Raw genomic sequence first — 23,320 nt, forward strand, 5'->3', positions numbered from 1 at the left:
AAAAGGGGAAACTGTGACTTATTATGGAGGGTGTCAAGGGAGGTTTTCCAGAGGAGATGGTGCCTGAGCTAAATCTTGAAGAATGAGTAGCTGTTTGCTGGGTGGGAAGGCATGTGAGTTGGAGGTAACAGAATTTTCAAATATACCACAGTTGGAGTGCCTAAAGGGCAGGAGGGGGTTGTTTGGGAGAATAGTAATTACTCTGGTATGTCTGAAATTCAGTGTTTCAGAGGGAGAGTGGCAGGAGATGAGGGTGACAAGGAACTCTGGTGCTTGATAATGAAATGCTTGTATGTGAAGGAGAACCACTGAAGAATTCTTTTTACTGTAGCAAAAATACGTGTAACAAAACATTTGCTGTTTCAACATTTTTTACATGTACAATTCAGTGAAATTAATTACTTTCATCATCCTCACATCATAGATGAGGAAGCCAAGGCAGAGTGAGGGTAAATAATTTGCCTAAGGTCACATAGCTAATCAGTGGTGGAACTGAGATGCTAAGACAATCACCACTGTTTCCAAAATTTTCTATTACCCTTAACGGAAACTCGGTGTCCCTAAAGAATGGCTCTCCCTTCCCCCCATCCCTCCCACCCCTGGTAACCACAAGAAAAAACTTTGGCCTATACCTTTGCTTATTCTAGATATTTCATGTAAACAAGATTATGTAATATTTGTCCTTTTGTGAGTGACTTATTTTACCTAACATGGTGATTTCAAGGTACATCCATGTCGTAGCATAATGGCATTATCAGATATATAGGCTAGAACTGCAGCAATGAGCAGAGTAGTTTGATCCCAGAGAAAGCAGATAGGAAGCTATGGTGAAATTCAAGCCAGAAGTGAAATAGGAATGGGTGAGAGTCGTAACAAATAGCAGTTGGAAAGGTATATTAAGAAGGTGGAATGTGTAGTCCTTGGTTACACCTTCAATGTGGTTTGAGACAGAGACAGAAGAGTCTAGGATAATGCCCAGGTTTCTGACTCGGTTGAATTGGTCAATAGTAACATCCTTAATAACCATATGGAATGAGAGAAGAGGACCTCGTTTGGGGAGATGAGTTCACTTTTCAATTTGTTGAGTTTGAGGTAGGGGGCATTTGGGTAGAGCTATCCATATCTGACTCAGAGGAGCTATGTGAACTGATGAGAGCAATCAAGAGTTTTGGAGTTGTCAGTGTATAAACAGCAGTTGGTCTCTGAACTACCTGTGTGCTTGGGTCCTTCTCCTATTTCCAGAGTTAGTAAGGTGTCGTTTCCTTTTAGAGGCCTTCCCTGATCTCCCAATCTTAGTCAGCTTCCTCTGTATTACTCTTCTACAGCATCCTGTACTTACTTTTATAGCAATGATCACAATTTATAACTTCATATTTATGTTCATTTTTGAATGCCTGAGTGCTCATTAGACTACAGTTCTCATGTTAGCAGGATCACATCTGCTTTGTTCACTACTGAATACCTACAACTCAACCTGGAGCATGGTACATGAACTCAAAGAACACTGCCTGAAAAGATGAATGAAGTCATAAAAGTAATCCCTAGAAAGAGAATATTGAGGAAGTAGATTAGAGCATATAGGACAGAATTCTGAGGAACTCAAATGGTCAGTAAAAGGAAAAGGGACTGGTAAAGGTTAGAGAAGCAGGAGGAAAACCAGGAGAGTACAGTGTGAGAGAAGCCAATGGAAGACTTATGTGTCAGGGAGACAGTGGTCAATAGTGTTCAGTACTACTGAAAGGTCAAAGTAACAGACAGTAATGACTGAGACACAATCAATGTATATAACAATTAAAGGTTGTTCCTGATCTTAGTAAAAGTAATTTTCGTGGTATGGTTGAGGTAAAGAGTGACTGGGGACTTCTAGTCAATATAGTGAACTGAGCTATTGCAGAAGCACCTGCCCTTCTACAAACACACAGAAATAGTGGACAAAATATTACCTTCAATCTTTGACAATGCACAACAGAATTCAGAAGCAAAGAAGAGAAATCTCCAGGTGGTAGAAACAAAGAGGCAATTCAAAGCCAAACAAAGTGCAGCTGTTTCAAGTTAAATGGCCAACAATTGGATCAAAAATGGGTTTATGCCCTGGGGCTTGAGAGGAAGCCACAGCCCTGATACAGAGCCCGAGCTTCCCACATAGAGCCAGGATCCAAGAAATCCTGTCCAGTTCAGGATAAATCAGGGCCCAAGGCCTAGAATATAGGTATGGTGCTCATTCTGGGCTGAGGGTATAAAAAGAAACTGGAGCTCTGCGTCTCAATTTTTACTACCAAGTGGGGAAATTAAATAAAAACTGATCTGGAACAAACAAAACCCATAGACCTTTGGCAGAGAAAGAACACAAAGCTATAGAGACTGATAACTCTATCATCCAGGTCCATGTAGGATCTCTGCCGAAAATAACTCTCCTGCTGAAGATGAGCCCACCGTCAAATTTACAGAGTAGGCAGGGAAAATCACCACCACAGGGAGTGTCAGCAGTGGCAATAAACAGGGTTATTCACAGTCCAGAAATGTTATGTAATAAGACAATATGACAAATACTTTAAGATAAGTGTCTTCAAAATGTTTGATGGGAAAAAGGAAGGAATAGAATTCAAAAGATATGAACAGACCATTGTGAAAAATATAGCAGATATATGTGAAAAGACCAGATGTAAATTATTTAATTTAAAATTTATATATATAATTTAATTTTATGATATGGTGGCATAGTGGTTAAGTGCTACGGCTGCTGACCAAAAGGTTGGCAGTTCGAATCCACCAGGTGCTCCTTGGAAACTCTATGGGGCAGTTCTACTCTGTCCTATAGGGTCACTATGAGTCACAGTCGACTCGACGGCAGTGGGTTTGGTTTTGGTTTTAATATATACATATATTATTTCCTTTTATATTATATAATTATATAATGTTGATGTGTGTATTAATGAAATTTTCAAACAGTCAAACAACAGACTAAACCCAGCTGAAAAGGGGATCAGTGAAGCTCTCAGATTCTCCACTGAATGATAAAGAGATGAATCTAGGAAAGAGAAGTTAAGAGTCATGAAGGGTAGAAAGACATCTAACATAATAGAAGTTTCAGAAGAATAGAGAGAGATTTAAGGACAAGCAATAGTTTTTAAGGGTTGATGGTTAAATTTAAGAATTGAAGAAAAATAATTGAACAGCCAAAGGAGCATACTTTATTCCAAACAGCATAAACAACAGACATGTCCCTGAATTTCAAGGAAAAAATCTTCAAAGGTTACTACTGTGAATAGACAGGGCACCTATAAAGTGACAATAAGAGCAACAGCAAACTTCACACCAGCAACAATATAGGTCACAAGACATTGGAATAATCACAAGGTTGAGGGAATATAGACTTTCTATGCCAAGATGATATACTATTTGAGAATGTGGGCAAAATAGACATATTTTCAGATGTAAGAACATTACAGAAATTTACTATTCTCAGAGCCCTTCCAAAAGAAATACCAAAGAATATTCTTCAGCAAAGAAAGTCGAACCCAGAAAGTAGTAGGACACAAGAAGCAATGATTTTATCTGTAGATATACACGCACACGAAGGATGAATGTGAGGTAAAGAAGCGGGGATTGTTGGTGAAAACAACTTGTTTTCCAGAGGCTTGGCTGTGAAGGGTAAGAAAGACCAGGGTAGGAGCTGAATTAGCTTTTCTGAGCTTTTAATTAAAAGTAGCAAAAGTAGCACAGCATGCACACTCACATGTGTATATACTTATAGAGCCGGTAGTTTGAACTGACCAGGGATGTTAAAATTGAGCGGTTCTCCAGAGCTTTCTCTTCCTTTAAGCTATCACACCAGCTCATTCTGTCATTTAAAATATCACCATTGAAGGCACTTTTTTGAAGTATAATATTGTCTCCATAAAAATCCCTGTTAGAATTAGCCCATTCCCTGGGATGTGATGAGGACATATTAGAACCCATTAACCTGCACTGATGAGAATATCTGATTAAATGGCTGTCTAATTGGGAAGCAGTGACCCAGAGATACAGGAAAAGACCATTTTAATGAAGGAGAAGAACTGGGAAAACCTGGAGCCTAAAGTTTTGTCTGGAAGAGCAGGCTCCTGTGATGCCTCATAAGGACATTGGGCATCTGGGCTGAGGTGCTGGCTTTACAGTGTTGCCTGTGGCTTGCCTGGGGTGCACACACACAGACACATACACACCCCCCACAGATGGCACACATTATAGGCTGTCTTGATTCTTTTTGTAGCGAAGCAGGGTGATATTGTTTCCCTTAACAGTTCTCTTCAGTATTTTTTTTTTCCTCTTCAGACCAAACAACACCAAGATTGTGGCAGAAACAGCAGACACTGATATTTAGGGGCAGGAAGCAGAATGCAGTGAGTAGGAAGATTTTTAATATGTTTTCAATATATTCAAATACAAACCAAATCCTAGTTTTCACTCACCAATAGGAATACTGAAATCTGCATAGAGGAATTACTAGGATTACCTGGATTGGACAGTCATCTCCTCATAATCTCCAATTCATTTGTTAGCTTAAAGTTTTATCATCATCATCATACAAATTGTTTAGTAACTGCCCGCATGCAAATCTCTGGTCTCCAATCTCACCCCAATCATTGCAGGAGAACGGCTGGCTCACTGTGGCATACATGCCCATTTAATTTTCTTTTTGATTGGCATCTTTCCAAAGGGTTTACTTCTACTAAACCCTTTGCTGATGGCAGTCGTAAATTGATAATCTACTGCAGACTTGAGCATTCCCATTGACAATATGTGCTGAACACAATCAGTTGGGAAAGGGAAGACAATCAGTTTACAAGCAAGAAAGAAAACAACTCACAAATGCCAATCAGAATAGCCACACAGCACATCTGCTTTGTCCCCACCCCTAGAATGCTTCATGAACATACCAGTAATGAACATTCCACAGAAAAGTACACTCATGCAGAGCAGCTACAATATGAGACCAACTTATTACCAAGTGATTCAATATGTTACTGTTGATAGCTGCCCTCAAGTCTGTGTCCAACTCATGGGGACCCCATGCACAACAGGATTGGACTGTTACAATCCATAGGGTTTTCACTGGCTGACTTTTGAAAGCAGATCCCCAGACCTTTCTTCCTAGTCCATCTTAGTCTAGAAGCTCCACTGAAAACTGTTCAACATTATAGCAACATACAAGCCTCCCCTGACAGATGGATGGTGGCTGTGCATGAGGTGCGTTGGCTGGGAATCGAACCCAGGTCTCCATCATGGAAGACAAGAATTCTACCACTAAACCACCACTGCCTCTGATTCAAAGTATTTAAACAAAACAAAACAAACAAATACATTGCCATCGAGTTTCCAAGGAGAGGCTGATGGATTTGAACTGCCAACCTTTTGGTTAGCAGCCAGTCTCCCAAGGTTTTCTAAGTCTTGTCAGCTAAGGGAAAGTAATGTAGCTTAGTAAGGAGAATCCAATACCAGGAGTCAGGTTTGAGGTCTGGCTTTGCCCAATTCTGTTCCCCAACTTCCTAGTTCCTCCTCTTCCTCCAAAATTCATCTTCAGTAAGATATTTTTTCTGAAGCCACACTCAATTCCTGCTCTTCTGCACACAGAGTTAGCTGTGCTGCCTCTTGAACGCCCCCAAACTTTGAATATTTAGTTCCACTTTCACCTGCTTATCACTTTTGTACTTTCGTTATTTAGTTACTTCTCTTTCTCCTCCCCACCATGTGTCTGTCAGTTTGTCGTACTGTGGTGGCTTGCATGTTGCTGCACCGCTGGAAGTTTAACACTGGCATTTCAAATACCAGCAGGGTCACCCTTGGTGGACAGGTTTCAGGGGCAATTTCAGACTAAGACAAACTAGGAAGAAGGACCCGGCAATCTACTTCTGAAGAAATTGGCCAGTGAAAACCTTATGAATAGCAGTGGAACATTGTCTGATATAGTGCCGGAAGATGAGACCCTCAGGTTGGAAGGCACTCAAAATACGACTGGGGAACAGCTGCCTCCTCAAAGTGGAGTCAACATTAATGATGTGCATGTAGTCGAGCTTTTGAGACCTTCATTTGCTGATGTGGCATGACTCCAAATGAGAAGAAACAGCTGCAAACATCCATTAATAATCAGAACATGGAATGTATACAGTATGAATTTAGGAAGACTGGAAGTCATCAAAAATGAAATGGAACACATAAACATCAATATCCTAGGCATTAGTGAGCGGAAATGGACTGGTATTGGCCATTTTGAATCAGACAATTGTATAGCCTACTATGCTGGGAATGACAACTCGAAGAGGAATGGTGTTGCGTTCATCATCAAAAAGAACGTTTCAAGATCTATCCTGAAGTACGACGCTGTCAGTGATGGGATAATATCCATACGCCTACAAGGAAGACCACTTAATGCAACTATTATTCAAATTTACGCACCAACCACTAGGGCCAAAGATGAAGAAATAGAAGATTTTTATCAGCTGCTGCAGTCTGAAATTGATTGAACATGCAATCAAGATGCAGTAATAATTACTGTCAACTGGAATGTGAAAGTTGGAAACAAAGAACGCTTGATAGTTGGAAGATATGGCCTTGGTGATTGAAATGACACTGGAGATTGCATGATAGAATTTTGCAAGACCAATGACTTCTTCTTTGCAAATACCTTTTTTTACCAACATAAACAGTGGCGACTATACACATGGACCTTGCCAGGTGGAATACACAGGAATTGAATAGACTACATCTGTGGAAGGAGATGATGGAAAAGCTCAATATCATCAGTAAGAGCAAGGCCAGGGGCTAGCTGTGGAACAGACCATCAATTGCTCATAGGCAAGCTCAAGTTGAAGTTGAGGAAAATTAGAACAAGTCCAGGAGAGCCAAATTATGACTTTGAGTATATCCCACCTGAATTTAGAGACCATTTCAAGAATAGATTTGACACACTGAACACTAATGACTGAAGACCAGATGAGTTGTGGAATGACATTAGGACATCATAATGAAGAAAGCAAGAAGTCATTAAAAAGACAAGCAAGAAAGAAAAGACCCAGATGGATGTCAGAAGAAACTCTAAATGCTGCTCTTGAACGCAGAAATAGCTAAAGCAAATGGAGGAAATGATAAAGTAAAAGAGTTGAACAGAAGATTTCAAAGGGCTGCTTGAGAAGACAAAGCAAAATGTTATGATGAAATGTGCTAAGACCTGGAGATAGAAAACCAAAAGGGAGAAAACACTCGGCATTTCTCAAGCTGAAAGAAATGAAAGAATTCAAGCCTCAAGTTGCAATATTGAAGGATTCTATAGGGAAAATATTAAATGAATCAGGAAACATCAAAAGAAGATGGAAGGAATACACACAGTCACTGTACCAAAAAGAGTTGGTAAACATCCAGCCTTTTCAAGAGGTAGCATATGATCAAGAACCAATGGTACTGAAGGAAGAGGTTCAAGCTGCACTCAAGGCATTGGCCAGAAACAGGGCTCCAGAAATTGACGGAATACCAATTGAGATGTTTCAACAAATGTATACAGCACTGGAAACACTCACTTGTCCATGCTAAGAAAGTTGGAAGACAGCTACCTGGCCAACCGACTGGAAGAGGTCCATATTTATACCCATTCCCAAGAAAAGTGATCCAAAAGAATGCTGAAATTATCGAACAATATCATTAATATCACATAAAAGTAAAATTTAGCTGAAGATCTTTCCAAAGCAGTTGCAGCAGTAAATTTACAGGGCACTGCCAGAAATTCAAGCCAGATTCAGAAGAGGATATGGAACGAGGAACATCATCGATGATGTCAGATGGATCTTGGCTGAAAACAGAAAATACAAGGAAGACGTTTACCTGTGTTTTATTAACTATGCAAAGGCATTTGACTGTGTGGATTGTAACAAATTATGGATAACATTGGGAAGGATGGGAATTCCAGAACACTTAATTGTGCTCATGAGGAACCTGTACCTAGACCAAGAGGCAGTCACTCGAACAGAACAAGGGGATACTACGTGGTTTGAAGTCAAGAAAGGTGTGTGTCCAGGTTGTATTCTTTCACCATTCTTATTCAGTCTGTATGCTGAGTGAATAATCCGAGAAGCTGGACTATATGAAAAAAAAATGGGGCATTAGGATTGGAGGAAGACTATTAACAACCTGTGATGTGCAGATGACACAACCTTGCTTGCTGAAAGTGAAGAGGACTTGAAGTGCTTACTGATGAAGATCAAAGACGACAGCCTTCAGTATGGATTGTACCTCAACATAAAGAAAACAGAATTCCTCACAACTGGATCAATAAGCAACATCATGAAAAACAGAGAAAAGACTGAGGTTGTCAAGGATTTCATTTTACTTGGATTCATAATCAACACTCTTGGAAGCAGCAGTCAGGAAATGAAACGAAGCATTGCATTGGGCAAATCTGTTGCAAAAGATCTCTTTAAAGTTGTAAAAGCAAAAACATCACTCCAAGGACTAAGGTGCTCTTGTCCCAAGCCATGGTGTTTTCAGTCATCTCATATGCATGTGAAAGCTGGACAATGAATAAGGAAGACCAAAGAAGAATCAAAGCCTTTGATTTACGGTGTTGATAAGGAATATTGAATATACTATGGACTGTCAGAAAAACAAATCTGTCTTGGAAGGATTACAGCCAGAATGCTCATTAGAAGCAAAGATGGCAAGACTTCGTCTCACATGCTTTGGATATGTTGTCAGGAGGGACCCTTCCCTGGAGAATGACATTATGCTTGGTAAAATAGAGGGTCAGCAAAAGAGAGTAAGACCCTCAGTGAGGTGGACTGACACAGTGGCTGCAACAATGGGCTCAAGCATAGCAACGATTGTGAGGATGGCGCAGAACAAGGCAGTGTTGTGTTCTGTTTTACACAGGGTTGCTATGAGTCGGAACTGACTCAACAACAACTTTCTCCTCCACTTGAGGCCAGGGACAGCAGAGTAGTTTTGAGAACATGGGATATAAGTCAGAATGCATGGATTTGAATCCTTGCTTTACCACTTCGTACCTTAGGGAGCTCAATAACCACTTTTGCCTCAGTTTCTTCATCTGGTAAGGGGGGATAACCTCAAGGCTGCTGTAAGTACTAAATGATTAAACAAGGATAAAGTACTTAGGATATTGCTTGGGACATAGTTAAACAGTCGCAGTCAATTCCAACTCATAGTGACCAGTGTGTGTCAGGGTAAAAGTGTGTTCCACAGGGTTTTCAACAGCTGTGATCTTTCAGAAGTAAGTGACCAGGCCTTTCTTCCAAGGTGCCTCTGGGTGGATTTAAACAGCCAACATTTCAGTGTTAATAGCTGAGTGCTTAACCTTTTGAGCCATCCAGGGGTTCCAGGACATAGTTACTGCTCAATAAATGATAGCTGTTATTACCTTTTCATCAGTCAGTTCAGAGCTCAGTACTTGGTAAATAAAACCCACTGCCGTCAAGTTGATTCCGACTCATAGCAACCCTATAGGACAGAGTAGAACTGCCCCCGGAGGGTTTCCAAGAAGCACCTGCTTACCTTTTGGTTAACAGGCAAGCTCTTAACCAGTGCGCCACCAGGGCTCCTCTAGTTCTCAGTAAATCTTGAATGAATGAAGAGCGAAAGAACAAATGGCCCGGCACAGCTTTATTTAACTTTTCTCACCTGAGTTATCATCTCTTTAAAATGAGATCAGTTGGTAAGCATCAAGTCCCCTGTTAGGAAACAAGGGTCTAAAACGGCCTGTGGCCTTCAGTGGCTGCAGGAGAATTTACTAAATAAGTTGTCTGTTGAATTACACTTTTAGCCGTGTGTCAGAAAAGAAAAGACAGAGCAAATTAGTTAGAGCGGATTCTGGAGAAACCCCTGAATGCCAGAGGATAGTCATGGGCTTCAGACAACGGAAGCAAATATACTGTGTATAATATTTTTTCTCTCTGACTGAACTCAAGCTTCCTGTAGCTGAAAGCAGATGGCACAAAAGAGCTTCTGGTTTGGAAAGCCAGTTTCCCCCACGTGAAAAGAACAGAGAGAATGGGGAGTGCTTTAGCTTCTTGTCTCTGTTAGGGAAATAAAAGCCAGAAAGTGTCTTTTGGGTCTGATCCTGTTGCTGTCGAGTCAATTCTGACTCATAGTGATCCTACAGGATAGAGTAGAACTGCCCCACAGGGTTTCCAAGGCTGCATGTAACTCTTTACAGAAGTAGCCTTTCTAACTCGGAGTGGCTAGTGGGTTCACACCACCAACCTTTTGGTCAACAGCCAAGCACCTAACCACTGCGCCACTAGGGCCCCTTGGGTCTCATAGCCCTTCAAAACCCAGATTACCTGAGTCAGGCTAATTCCTAGTGTCCCATGATTCCTCGGGCTGGGAAACTCAGAATGCCGTGAAGCAGTGATTGATAATCCTCTCATTTTAGTGAGAAAGCTAATGATACTTTCTTTAAATTTCACTCTAAGAAGTCAGTGTTAAAAGTGTTATGAACTGTGCTCAGAACTATGCATAGGTCATAGTTCTTCCTGCTTATTTAATGATTCACTTTTGTTAAAGAAATAAAAAATAAAAAACTGATTGAAAATCATGCTATCTTCCATCTTTTTCAGTTACCTGAGCCAAGAGATAGCCATATCCAGCCACCACGATTCAGTGACCCAAATTTCAGATGCTGTGCCAAGGAGGAAGGTAGTAGTATTTAAAGGGCTGGCCTTGTACACGTAATTTTATTGGCTGAGGAGCCTTAGTTGAAATACTGGCACTGCTACTTGTGTGCCAGCCAGGAAATCGTAGGTATATTACTTTGTCTCTCTAGGCCTTGCTTTCTCATCCATAAAAGGGGGAATAGCGATATTTACCTCAGGGTGGTTGCGAAGATGAAAGGAGTTAATATTACAGCACTTGGGTAATTGGTTATCCAGGTCAAATCACAGTATTTATTGAGTGCTATCACCATCTGAAGGAGTCCCAGGGTGGTACAAACAGTTAAGCACTCGACTGCTAACCAAAAGGTTAGCAGTTCAAACTTACCCAGAGGCACCCAGAAGACAGGCTTGGCAATCTGTTTCCAAAAGATCAAAACCCTGAAAACCCTCTGAAGCACAGATCTACTCTGACGCACACGGAGTCACCGTGAGTCAGAATGGCCTCGATGGCTACTGAAAAAAGAAAATCACCATTTGAAGCCCCACTTTTGGGAACAAAGCTAAAGCAGAGTTGGGGAGTTTAACTCCCTCCCCCCACCCACTACCCCCCTCCCCAGCATCTGCAGTGTTCTCACCCACTACCCCCTCCCCAGCATCTGCAGTGTTCTCACCCACTACCCCCTCCCCAGCATCTGCAGTGTTCTCACCCACTACCCCCTCCCCAGCATCTGCAGTGTTCTCACCCACTACCCCCTCCCCAGCATCTGCAGTGTTCTCACCCACTACCCCCTCCCCAGCATCTGCAGTGTTCTCACCCACTACCCCCTCCCCAGCATCTGCAGTGTTCTCACCCACTACCCCCTCCCCAGCATCTGCAGTGTTCTCACCCACTACCCCCTCCCCAGCATCTGCAGTGTTCTCAGGTGGAACACGGGCCTGTCCTTCATTTCTTCCTCGGAATGTGAAGGACACCATTTCCTCTATATTCATCTGTGGAAACTCTTAATAGGAAATTGGTGAAAACCGTGCCTTTGGCAAATATAAAATCAATCCAGCGTTCCTGCCCCCGTATGTTAAATGGTAACGGACTTAAGATAACTTGCAAACACCGCGTTCTCTTCCTCAAATCCTGAGTTTAGGTCATCTTCCAGAAACCCTATCTGCGAAGCCAACTTAACAAAAAACCAAAAAACCAAACCCACTGCTGTTGAGTCAATTCCGACTTAGAGCAACCCTATAGGACACTGTGGAACTGCCCCGTACGGTTTCCCAAGCTGTAAATCTTTACAGAAGCAGACTGCCATAGCTTTCTCCTACAGAGCAGCTGGTGAGTTCCAACCACCCACCTTTTGGTTAGCAGCGACCCCTTTAACCACTGCACCACCAGGGTTCCTTTGAGCCAGCTTAGAGCCAGAAAAAAATGACGGAATGTCTGCTTTTGCCTCAAATCCTCATCGTATTTTCCTACCTTTTCAGTTAGATTACTTAGTTGATTGGGCAATAAATGAACCCAACGTTATGGATATTTTGCCTCTGAGTCTTGCACATTTCGTCTGCCATAAATGTTTCATCTTCAAAGCATCGCATTTCTGTTAGCCACCAGTCAGTCCATAAAATAGCAACCATTCTTTCAAGACCTTCAAGTATTATTGAATCAAACTGAGTCAACTCAGAGAAGGTGGTGCTTTTGTTGCCTCTGGATGTTCTATTGCCACTAAAGCAACCCATTTGGTTAAGAATACATTTTTTGTATCTATAAAATGTTTTCCACGGGTCAAACAAGAGAAACATTAGGAAATGAGCGTGATTGCCTTGACCCACACGCTCCAATTTCACCCAATATCATCTTGCAAAGGCAAAGTCCTAGCTCTCTCCACTCCCCACCAGACAGAACCTTTCGCTTTCTCAGTAATGGTGTTGCTGCCCCATTCCTGTGACCACTTCTTGGTTGTTGGTCATAGGCATATGAATAATAACGTAGTTTTTATCACAAAATGAGAGCCTTGAGGGAAATCAACCCATATAGCCACCCAGGTAGATAAGGTCTCTGTTATATTCATAGAAGCTTCTATGGGCAGAGAATCAGCCATCCATTATGGTATTTACCAACCCTTACTGAACAAAATGTTTTTCTCATACAGAACGTAAATCCTCACGTATTGAAGCTTAAGCTCATTTCCTTGTGCTCTTATCATCAAGAGAGAAACCTCCACGCCAGCCAGCTGCTGTTTCTCACCAGGTTTTCTTGATTAAATGACCAAGCAGGTAATCAGAGGCCTTGAACTTTTGATGTTTAAGCTGCCATGGCCAATTAAATGGCGAAGAAGGGAATTCTTAAAAAAAAATTAGATATGATTAATACCATGAGGGTGCTTTATGGTTTTAATGTTCGTAAGTTATGAGCGAACAATGAAATTTTTATGTGGGCCGTAGGATTTTTCTTCTTAAGGATCAGAATTAATCAATGTTTTCCCAATTGATTTTAAATGTAAACAGGTGGCTTCAGTAAATTTTATAGCTATTTAGAGAGTGCTCTCAGAGAGGGGACCTAATGAAGACCAAGCTACCCGTCCTAGTGCAATCCAAGCCCAGGGTCCCACGGCTTTTCATTCTGAATGCAAATCAGGAGAGTCAATCAATGTCTTAAAAATTGGTTCTGGAGGCCTTTGTTTCTGAAGCATTAACTCCTCCAAAGGATCTGACGAGGAGAAAGTCTTTGCCAGCTAATAAATATGTCAGGTTGTGTTACAGAATACAGTAGTCACTCTTTCTGTCCCTGGATTTCCAGGGTGACATTGACAAGATTTCTTTAAATTGCATTTTTTCTTCCTGCTTGGAGTTCAGTGGCAACAGCTCCTGCTAATGGCTCTTCTCTAGTCTCCTCATTTGTATTTCTGTCAGTCATTTCTCTGAGCTTTTGAACATTAGATAGACCATGAAAGGTGGTACTTGCTGCCCTGTCTCTTCAAGACCCGCTTAGCTGCCCGACTCAGTTAATAGGGAGACCCCAGTGTTGCTTGACCTCGCTGCACCTGAACCTGCCCCCCTTTCTTCCCTTTGAGTACATCATCAGTCTTCAACCTGGTAATTGGCCACCCCGATGTTTTGATGGACTGTTAGTAACTCAGCACAAACTGGCAAGTGGCTCCGGCAATGTTTATCTTCCTGAAGGAAGGACGTTGAAAATCTCTCACTTTGAGTTTCAGAGAGACAGCCAATTCCTTCCTGCTTTTCTGATTAGGTGGTCTAAATTCCCTCATTTTTCCTCAGCTCAGTCACATCTGTTAGGGTTTCTGTCTTTCTCTTGGAGATGTCTCTTGAGAACAGGTCCCCACAGCCTCCTTACAGCTCATCTGAGGCCTGCCGGAAGAGACTGAAGAGGACGATTACAATTCTGTGCCCTGAAAACTCCCATAACTCTCTCTGAAAAGACAGCTAAAACCTGGCTTGCAAGTGAGCCCATGAGGCGTTGAGCCACAGGGACTTCTGTATTTTTCTTTGGAATCCAATTTAGAGTTTATGTTCTGGAGGGGTGAGGAGGGGGAGGTGGATGGAAGAGAAAGGGATGATACAGAGGTCAGAGGAGCAGAGGTATATGTGAGAAAAACCACAGACTCTCAGAGCTAAAAGGGTTTTAAGGATCATCTCTTCTGGAGGTTTTTAAACATTTTGTTTTTAGCAGTGAATTTTTTTTTTTTATATGAAATCCTACAAAGAACATCAATATATAAAATGAAGCATTGGTAAGGGTGCTTCCCTCACCTCCATGTACTCCTAAGGGGTCTGCAGAATATACTTTGAAATCCACTAATCCAGTCTAACCTCCACCCGTCTGTCAGTTTGTCGTACTGTGGTGGCTCGTGTGTTGCTGTGATGCTGGAAGCTATGCCTCTGGTTTTTCAGACACCAGCAAGGTCCCCCACGGTGGGTGGATAGCTTTCAGCAGAGCTTCCAGTTGAAACAAAGGAAGAAAGGTCTGGGGATCTACTTCAGAAAATTGGCCAATAAATACCTTACAGATCACAACAGAACACTGTCTGACTTGCTTGCATTTTCCTTCCTGATTGACCATCAGGAAGGATCAGTCACTGGAAGGAGGACATCAAGTTTGGTGAAGTGGAGGGGCAATGAGGGTGAGGGAGACCCTTGGTGAGATAGGTTGGCACAGTAGCCACAACAACAGACTCAAACATGTGGGCAACTCTGAGGATGGCGCAAGACCAGACAGCATTTCATTCTGTTGTACATAAGGTCGCCATGAGTTGGAGTCCACTCGGTGGCAGCTATCTATCTAATCTAATCTAAAGCATTACTTTAATGATGAGAAAACCGAGGCTCTGAAAGGAGAAATGACACACTAAGGTTACACAGCCAGTTAGTGGCAGAGCCAGGATTATCACATATGTCTCGTGCCACCTAGTCCAGAACTCTGTGAGTTGAGTTGGGGAAGAAAACAAAGAAGACTTTCTTCCTGAACATGGTCAAGGAGAGAGCTTGGTGGACAGTGCAAGGGGAAGAGGAGGTCCAGGAGGAACAGAGGAGAGTGTTCTAACACAACGTGGAAGAGTTGGGAGCACCGAGTTAAGCAGGGAGAACTGAAACTCTACAAATCTGGAGGAGAGCCAGAAAGTTCCATAGCAAGGGCACAGTGTGAACTGCTAGGAACGGAACAAGACAGGAGGAAAAGGGACTTCGGAAGTAGGTATCAAAAGGAGAGTGCCTTCTTCCTCCCACTAAAATGCCAACTGCTGATCTGGCGATGGGGGGGTGGCAGTAGGGTAGTGTTTTATCCCATGGATTAAATTCTGAAGGAGTGGATACTTAACCTGACTTGAGGTGGTACAATTCTCTTCACCTTGTAGGGAAAGGCAAAATATGCTTCTCAAGGGGCAAAATATGCATCTTTCATTATGCCTTCCTGACTTGGATGGGGTTTGGGCACAGTGCCCCTTTAGGGATATGAGAGTGGTGTTCACACTTTCTCTTCTCCGAGTTCTGAAGCACCTGAGAAATAGGCATAAAGTTAGGAGGCGATCAAAATGTTTTCTTTATTATTGGTGAAGCGGACTAGACAATATGATTTGGGCCCAAGGTCAAAATGGCCTTTCTCCACTCTCTCCCCTGGGTTGAACATACTTTGTATACACAGGGTTCCATGAGTTCTCTTCGTGGAGGGGGGAAGAGAATGCATGTGGTCTGGAGGCAGGCAGACCACAGAGTTAGAGGCCCCTATCCCCAGTTTCATCAATCACATAAGTCATTTCTTTTCCTGTCCATGGAGATGAAAGAATAAAGGGTGAGGATATAAAAAGATGTACAAAAACCAAACCCATTGCCACCAAGTTGATTCTGACTCCTACTGGGCAGAATAGAACTGCCCCGTAGAGTTTTCAAAGCTGTAACCTTTATGGGAGCAGACTGCCACATCTTTCTCCCATGGAGCGGCTGGTGGGTTTGAACCTCTGACCTTTTGGTTAGTAGCTGAGCACTTAACCACTGTGCCACCAATGCAACATGTGGCAGAGGGAAAGGCAAAGGTTTCTCTTATGCCTCTCAGTTTTCAAGATTATAAAATGTAATTGGGGAGAGAAGGGTAAAGCAGGAAAGGTGCATATAAACACCTATGGAATCATCTCGTTATCAGCTTTGGCCCAGTGTTTCCGTGAGCTCATGGCATAGTGTTTAATTCTCCATTAAAAAAAAAAATCTGGGGGAGGGGGCAGATAGGAATTGGAAACAAGTGCTGATGTTGTGTTTGCGACTCTGTGATAAGTGTCCTCCCTCCTCATCATATGTTGCTGCTATCTTCTCTGTCTGTTTACCTCCAATACCCACCTCAGAGTGGCTGAGCCAGGAATATCTCCAAAAAAAAGGCTTCCTGAAAATGCCTAATAGGAGGACTTTGCACAAGCAAACAGTGCGAGCTCTCTTGGTGGAGAATTGGAGGACAAAGCATGGGAAAGACCTCCTGGTTTTCTCAATCCCCTCCTACCCTTCCCTGAAACAGAACTTAGTCCTTTAGCTGTGCCATGCCTGCTTTGGTTCAGGGTCCCAAGAGAGAAGTGGGCAGGGGTAGGGGGTGCTAAGGCGAAGGTAAAACCTGCAGAGTGAGCAGGGACTGCTTAACTCTCCTGTTGGTGTTATTGTTGTTGTTAGCTACCATTTAGTCATGCCCCAAATATTTGTCCATAGTCAAAGCTTCTTCCCGACCTTCTTTTGGTGAGGTTATTTCCCTACTTCGACCAACAATCACACACATTCTGCACAGGAAAGCATCCTCCTATCCTCCAGGATCAATATAAATCAGTCATTCATCAAATCTTTTTAACGAACTTTTATTGAGCACAGACTATGTGCCAGGAACTGTGCCAGGTGCTGGCAATATAGTGATGAACAAGTCCCAGTCCCGATTTCCAGAGTTCAAGGTCCAGTGGGAGCAGACCAGTGTTTTATCCCATGGGTTCAGGGATGAAGGAGTAAATCCTTGAAGTGACTTAAGGTGGTACAACTCTCTTCTACCTCATTCTCCCTTTTATTTTTGGGAAAGTCAAAAGCACAAAGGAGTAGGCTGACCTGACAGAATTTGATATTGGTCTCCTGTAACTATGCATCTTAGCCCCTGCACCTTGCCCCACCACCACCCCCAGCCCAGCCTGCCTTACAGGTACGGAATAGTGCTCCCAATAAGGCAAAAGACACTTCAAGGTTGGGCAGAGGCGGAAGGGCATGTGGCAGCAGCTTCTTCACCTATGAAGCCATGAAATCCACAGAAGGGTGAGGCGATTCAGCTTTGATGGGCTCAGAAGCCTGCAAGAGCTTCCTCCTCGGGAGCTCGGGCAAGAAAGTCAAGGCTAGAGTCTGGGGACAAGCTGGGCATTTTGTTTTGCATCTACATCAATTCTGAAAAGATCTCGAAAATGTGGACAGGGGTCGGGGGCTCCAGTAGTGAGCATAGTGGCAACTCCAAGACAGAGCAGCCCTTCTGGAAGTCCTCAAATTGGGGCTTCCTTCTTGGCCTCTGAAATCGAGTAAAATAATTGTCTGTTTGAAGGCAGGGATGTGATGGACGCTTCTCTTTGCTGCATTTTGACCCCCAAGCCCCTTCTTTCTTCTACATTAGTAGAACAGGGAGAGGACAGAACTTGTGAATAGAGTGAGGCCAGCAAAAAGCCCTTGAACTGGGGGGCGGTGGGGGAGTGCCTGAGACTGAAGAGCAGAAAAAAAAAAAAAAGGAAGTTAGGAGATTGGAGACTGGCAAAAGCTTAAATAAAGACGCTTGTATAGGCATTTTCCAAATACTCCATAACCCGGGCTCTCTGCTTGGATCCCAACCCCAAACGAAGAGAAGAGGGGACCGGAGGAAAACGGGGTTCGGGCCAAACCAGTTGTCCTGAAATGAAAAGTCAGCAGAAACCACTGGGTGGCAGCGTGGGGTGCCGGCGCAGCTCTGCAGTACCTGCCGCCGCCGGTACTGCCGCGGGGGCCGAGCCCGTCTGGGGAGCCTTGACCTCCTCCTGAATGGTTACAAGTGTCGCCATGCGAAATACCTCCACGCGGAGCAAAAGGGGTGACCGAGTCCCAGCCTGGGGCAGGGGCTGGCGAACTTCCCGGGTGCTACAGGCCCGGCGCGGTGCGGCCAGCTGGCAAACACTAACAAGACACCCCCGCACCCCACACCCCCCATCGCCGAGCATAACCCGCTCCTCCTCCTCCATCACTGGTCCCTCCCCAAGCTCCTTTGGGAATAGGCGAGGAGCAGGGTGCGGGCCACGGGGCAGGGCCTCGGCCCCCACAGGTGTTAGCCTGGCGGCTCGCGGAGACTGGGGGCGGGAGGGGGGTGGGGACGCCCCGCGGGGAGGGGCAACCAATCTCCGGAAGGGTGCCTGCAGCGACAGAGTCCCCGTGCTGCGACGGAGCCGCACCCGGAGCCGCAGCCACCGCCAGGATGCGAGGCCCTTACCTGTTTGATCCCAGTCGGCCAGCGGCCACCCCGGGCCAACTTTTCGCGACTGGCGGGCGGAGAAGTTGCCGGGACTAGTGGGCGGCCCGAGGGCCCGGGCGCGCCCCCCCGCGCACTCCCCGCCACCGCCCGCGCGCCCGCCTTCCGCCGCCCGCCCCTTCGCGCCAGGGCGGGGGGGCCCGACTCCGACCGCGCCGCGTGGACTCCATCCACAGTGTCCTCGGGGCGCAGGCCGAGCGCACGCAGCTGCCAGTGCCACCGCCGCCGCCGCCGCTGCCGCCGCCGCCGCCGCCCGAGCTTTCGGCCGGGACCAGCAGCAGCAGAGCCCGCGGGCGCCCGAGCTCCGCCGCGAGCGCACGGCATGCGGAGCGCCCTACGCGCCTGAAGCCCAGTGAGTCCGAGCAGCCGGGCGGCAGCGCCGAGGAGCCCGGGGCAGCGCGACCGAGCGGGCAGCGCAGAGGCGGCGGCGGCGGCAGCAGCGGCGCAGCCAGGGGCAGCCCCCGAAGTGGTGGTGGTGGTGGGCGTCGTGGCCATGGCGGCGGCGATCGCCAGCTCGCTGATCCGGCAGAAGAGGCAAGCCCGCGAGCGCGAGAAATCCAACGCCTGCAAGTGTGTCAGCAGCCCCAGCAAAGGCAAGACCAGCTGCGACAAAAACAAGTTAAATGTCTTTTCCCGGGTTAAACTCTTCGGCTCCAAGAAGCGGCGCAGAAGGAGACCAGGTCGGAAGGGGCACTTGGCTTTTTCTTTTTTTTTTTTCCCCTACTTTTCGAGTGTGGAGGGCGCCAGGGACGGGGAGGGAAGCGGCGGGGAGTTTGTCAGTGGCCCCTCTTGTGTGGGTGAGGCCACCCTAGCCGGTGTGCGTGCGTGGGAAGGCGAGTGTTTTCTCTCTGACTTACTGCATTGCAACTGCCGTGGGACAGGCGCAGAGCCGGGCATCCGCTGTCCAGAAGGCGCCCGCTGCTTCAAGCATGCCACATGTGTGCTGGGCAGGCGGGACCCAGACATGGCTGTGTGTGTGTGTGTGTGTGTGTGTGTGTGTGGTGTGCTGTGGAAATTGCAAGCACGGAGCTGGGCAGACGCCACTGCCCCCTGGAGAGCCCGGGGAATCCCTCTCTTGCCTCCCTCCACACTGCCTGTCTGCCCCTTCCTCTCCAGCTGCCATCCCCAGGGAACGTGGGCTTCTGCTGTCTAGGCATCCCGTTTTTTTGATCACTTTGAAGTTTATCAGGACAGACTTGTGATGCAGCTTTGATATGTTCCCTCTGATGAGGGGGGGCTGCGGGGGTATTCCTAGGGCCTTGTGGCAAAAAGCTTTAGTGATCTGGTTAGGCTAGTGAAACTGTGGTTACTTGCTACTAAAATGCAGGACTGAAGAGGAAACAAACTCCTAAGCAGGTCATAGGTCCTTTTGAACCTATTCAGTGGCAAGAGTAGCTGAATATACCAGTGTCTGGGGACATTCACACAGCTCTAGGTAGCAGGTTACATCAAGGTAGATCTTTCTGAGAACATACATGCTACTTGTTTGGCCATTCTTAACCAAATGAATCCTTTATACTGTTTTCTTGCCTTCAACTAAAAAATATTTTTACAGAAAATCAGACTTCTCTGTTGATCAGTCCGTCATTTCTCTCTCTGTGTGTTCTACACACCCTTTTCTGTTTGCACAAAGTTTTTAATGCCTTCACTGTAAATTAGGCTTGTTTTGAACAGGCTTAAGTGGCTGAAAAGCGTGATAATGTGACCCGAATAATCACATAAGTATTATTTCAATGCAGGTGCCTGTATTCAATAAAAGCAAATTTTGGAAAACAGGGTGGTTATTGGTAAATTAGGTAATGTATTAATTGATGGTGGGTCATAATTGAAAATCACTGTAATGAACGAGACATATTTTGGGTAATCCGATTTATGATATTAAGTTTGAAAAGAGATATGAACTAATTTGCTTTCCTCCCCACCAACAAAAAACTCCGTTCTTTTTGCACCCGCTTTCCCTAAGAATAATTAATATGATGATATGATATGGTGATGGTTTTTTATTTTGCCTCCCTCCCTCTTTTTGTATTGAAGGCTCAATTTTCTAAATATTAGTCCTCTGATGGGGTTCCAGGCTAAGAGTGGATTTTCAACCTTCTTAGAATGGAGGCGACTCTTGATTCAAATTGCAGTAGTTCTGAAGGAGATCTTGGGAAGTGGGTTTTTGGTCGCTGGTTGGCAAACGACTCAAAATTATCTTTGTATTTCTCCTTTTTCTTCCACATGAAAAGTGGCACGTTGTTAAAAGGCAGAATATGCCAACCAATTCTGAATGCTCTGTGAGCAAGAGTAAGAGGTAGATCCATTCTAGCAGAAGCTGACTGAAGCTTTACGGCTTTACCAGTGAGGGTGAGGTAGAAAGCAAACGTGCTTGCGGGGTGGAAATTTATTCTGAAACTTGAGACTTTGTTTTCTTTCTTCCAGAAGACTCTCTAAAACAGTTGTAGTTTGACCTTTTCCCAGTGAAATTTCTAAATGAAATGAAAATGTTGAATTCTGAGACTTTGCAACTACACACGTACACACAACCTCCCAACTGATCCGAGCCATTGTTCTCTTTGCAGAGCCTCAGCTTAAGGGCATAGTTACCAAACTGTACAGCCGACAAGGCTACCACTTGCAGCTGCAGGCCGATGGAACCATTGATGGCACCAAAGATGAGGACAGTACTTTCAGTAAGTGACTGCACAATAAATAGTGTATCCCAGCATGTTGTTGACATGGTGTTCTTGTCCTTTATTTATTTATTTATTTATTTTTAATAAACTGCCCTTGCCACATCTTGTAGAGGGTGCAAACTATAGTCACTATATAATCCTGTTTACCCAGATTATCCTAAAGGAAGCTGGAGATGAAAATATTCAAAAGAGTGAACTATAGCAAATATTGTTGACACCATCTGAGGAATAGCCCAAATGTCATCTCCATGGTAATCTAGAGAGATATGTGGCTGTCCTTTGGATTTTATTGCTTTTTTCCCCACAGAAAATTTACTCACCCACACGTTGATCCTGAAAATAGTATGTTATCTCCACTCTTAAGAACCAGCCTCATCCCAAGAGAGAGGAACGGTTTCATGATACGGGAATTCATCATTACAGGCTTTCACTTCTGTTCCCCCCCGCCCCCACTGATAACACTGAGACTAATTGCAATTTTAACCTGGCGATAGCTCCCCAGGTGGGTAGAGGGATTTCATGTAGGGTTTTATTTTTAACCGTTGTTTAAGCAAAGACCAACTTGGAGACCATTAATGGTGAACCTCAAGAGGAAACAGATCAAAAATAAAGTCAATTTTGTTTCTAATGATTAAAGTATAGTCATTCCGTGACATTCCATAACCTTTTATTACATATACCTTATTTATCTGGCATAATGAAAACATACACTCACACATGGGGGAACCCTCACTTCAATGGTAATCATTAGTGTTTTCTGGTGATTTATAGGTATCTGCAGACCTATTAAATGTTCCGTGAGATGGAAGCACTGAGTTCTCACAGTTCATTCCCTGTTTTCCCCAATTTGTGCTGCGTTTTCCCCAAATTCTGGTAATTTCTCAGAAATATTCCCATTGTCGGCTGAGAAAGCAGCCAAGGAAAGCAGGTCTGAATGCTAATGAGTACTCTGCAGCTTTTTTAGAGATGCGTGGCTGTAGACAGCACAGCCACAGACCAGGGTCCCAGTGTTAAGTGTTCAAGGCTTTCACACCTATTAGGAATGCTCCCTGGGCTGAAGGCCAAGTTAGGACCTCAAGAGGAAGTCACCTTCAGTTACCCTTGAAGAAAGCTATGTTGGTCCCTAGGATGAAAAACATCCATGCTAACCAGGTCTTCACCCTTTTCCAAAATGCTGTGTTAACTGTCGTGGTCTTCAAGTTCTCCAATGAGTATCCTAGATTGTTATTTACGTGTACTCTTCTAGTTCAAAGAATTAGGCAAGTGTCACTAGAGGGTCTTACTATAATCCTATAACATAGGACATAATGGTCAATAATAAAGCATTTATATAAATGGTATGCACATATCTTTGTTTGGGGGAAGGAATTGGGGGGCATATGCTGATAGGTCTGTTAGGCATTACTGAAGGCAGCTTCACAATTAGCTGTCAATGAGCCCCACCCAGTCAGGTAGTTGCCCAACTCAATTTTAATATCTTCTGTAGGTCCAAATCAGGGAAAACGTATTTTGGGCACAGTGATCATGGATGTTTCCTGAAAACGAAAGGAAATTAGACGATTCATTCATTGGTTGTGCCCTTGTAGACGGTGATATGCCAGCCTCATCAAGATCACACTGTATGTAGTCATATGTATGTATATCTGTAAGGAGCCCTGGTGGCACAGTGGTTAAAGCCCCTGGCTGCTAACCGTATGTCGGTGGTTGAAACCTACCAGTCACTCCGAGGGGGAAAGATGTGGCAGCCTGCTTCTGTAAAAGATTTACAGCCTTGGAAACCCTATGGGGCAATTCTACTCTGTCCTATAGGGTCTCTATGACTCAAAGGCGATGAGTTTGATTTGGTTTTTGGAATCCATAGGATCTGTACATACATATATTTTTGATGTGTATGTGTGTATATATATATGTATAAATATAATATATACACACACATAGCATATTCATTTCTTAACTATGGAAGTTTAAATCACATAATAGGTTTTGCTCTTCAGTCCTCCATTTGC

General features: G+C 44.3%; 1 protein-coding gene across 5 annotated transcripts in view; it reads left to right on the forward strand.

The window, feature by feature from the left end:
• The window catches only part of FGF13 (fibroblast growth factor 13), a 516,442-nt gene that overhangs the window by 431,318 nt on the left and 61,804 nt on the right, over nucleotides 1–23,320 (forward strand). For 4 of the 5 annotated variants that reach the window (XM_049872457.1, XM_049872455.1, XM_049872459.1 and 1 more), the window contains one exon: nucleotides 21,201–21,311. In XM_049872457.1, coding sequence (XP_049728414.1) covers nucleotides 21,201–21,311 — 111 coding nt within the window. Of the gene's footprint in view, nucleotides 1–19,050; nucleotides 19,317–21,200; nucleotides 21,312–23,320 lie in introns of those variants that run through there. The other variant, XM_049872458.1, reaches the window with a different exon arrangement.

The sequence above is a fragment of the Elephas maximus genome, chromosome X (assembly GCF_024166365.1).
Source record: "Elephas maximus indicus isolate mEleMax1 chromosome X, mEleMax1 primary haplotype, whole genome shotgun sequence".
Taxonomy (NCBI): Eukaryota; Metazoa; Chordata; class Mammalia; order Proboscidea; family Elephantidae; genus Elephas; species Elephas maximus.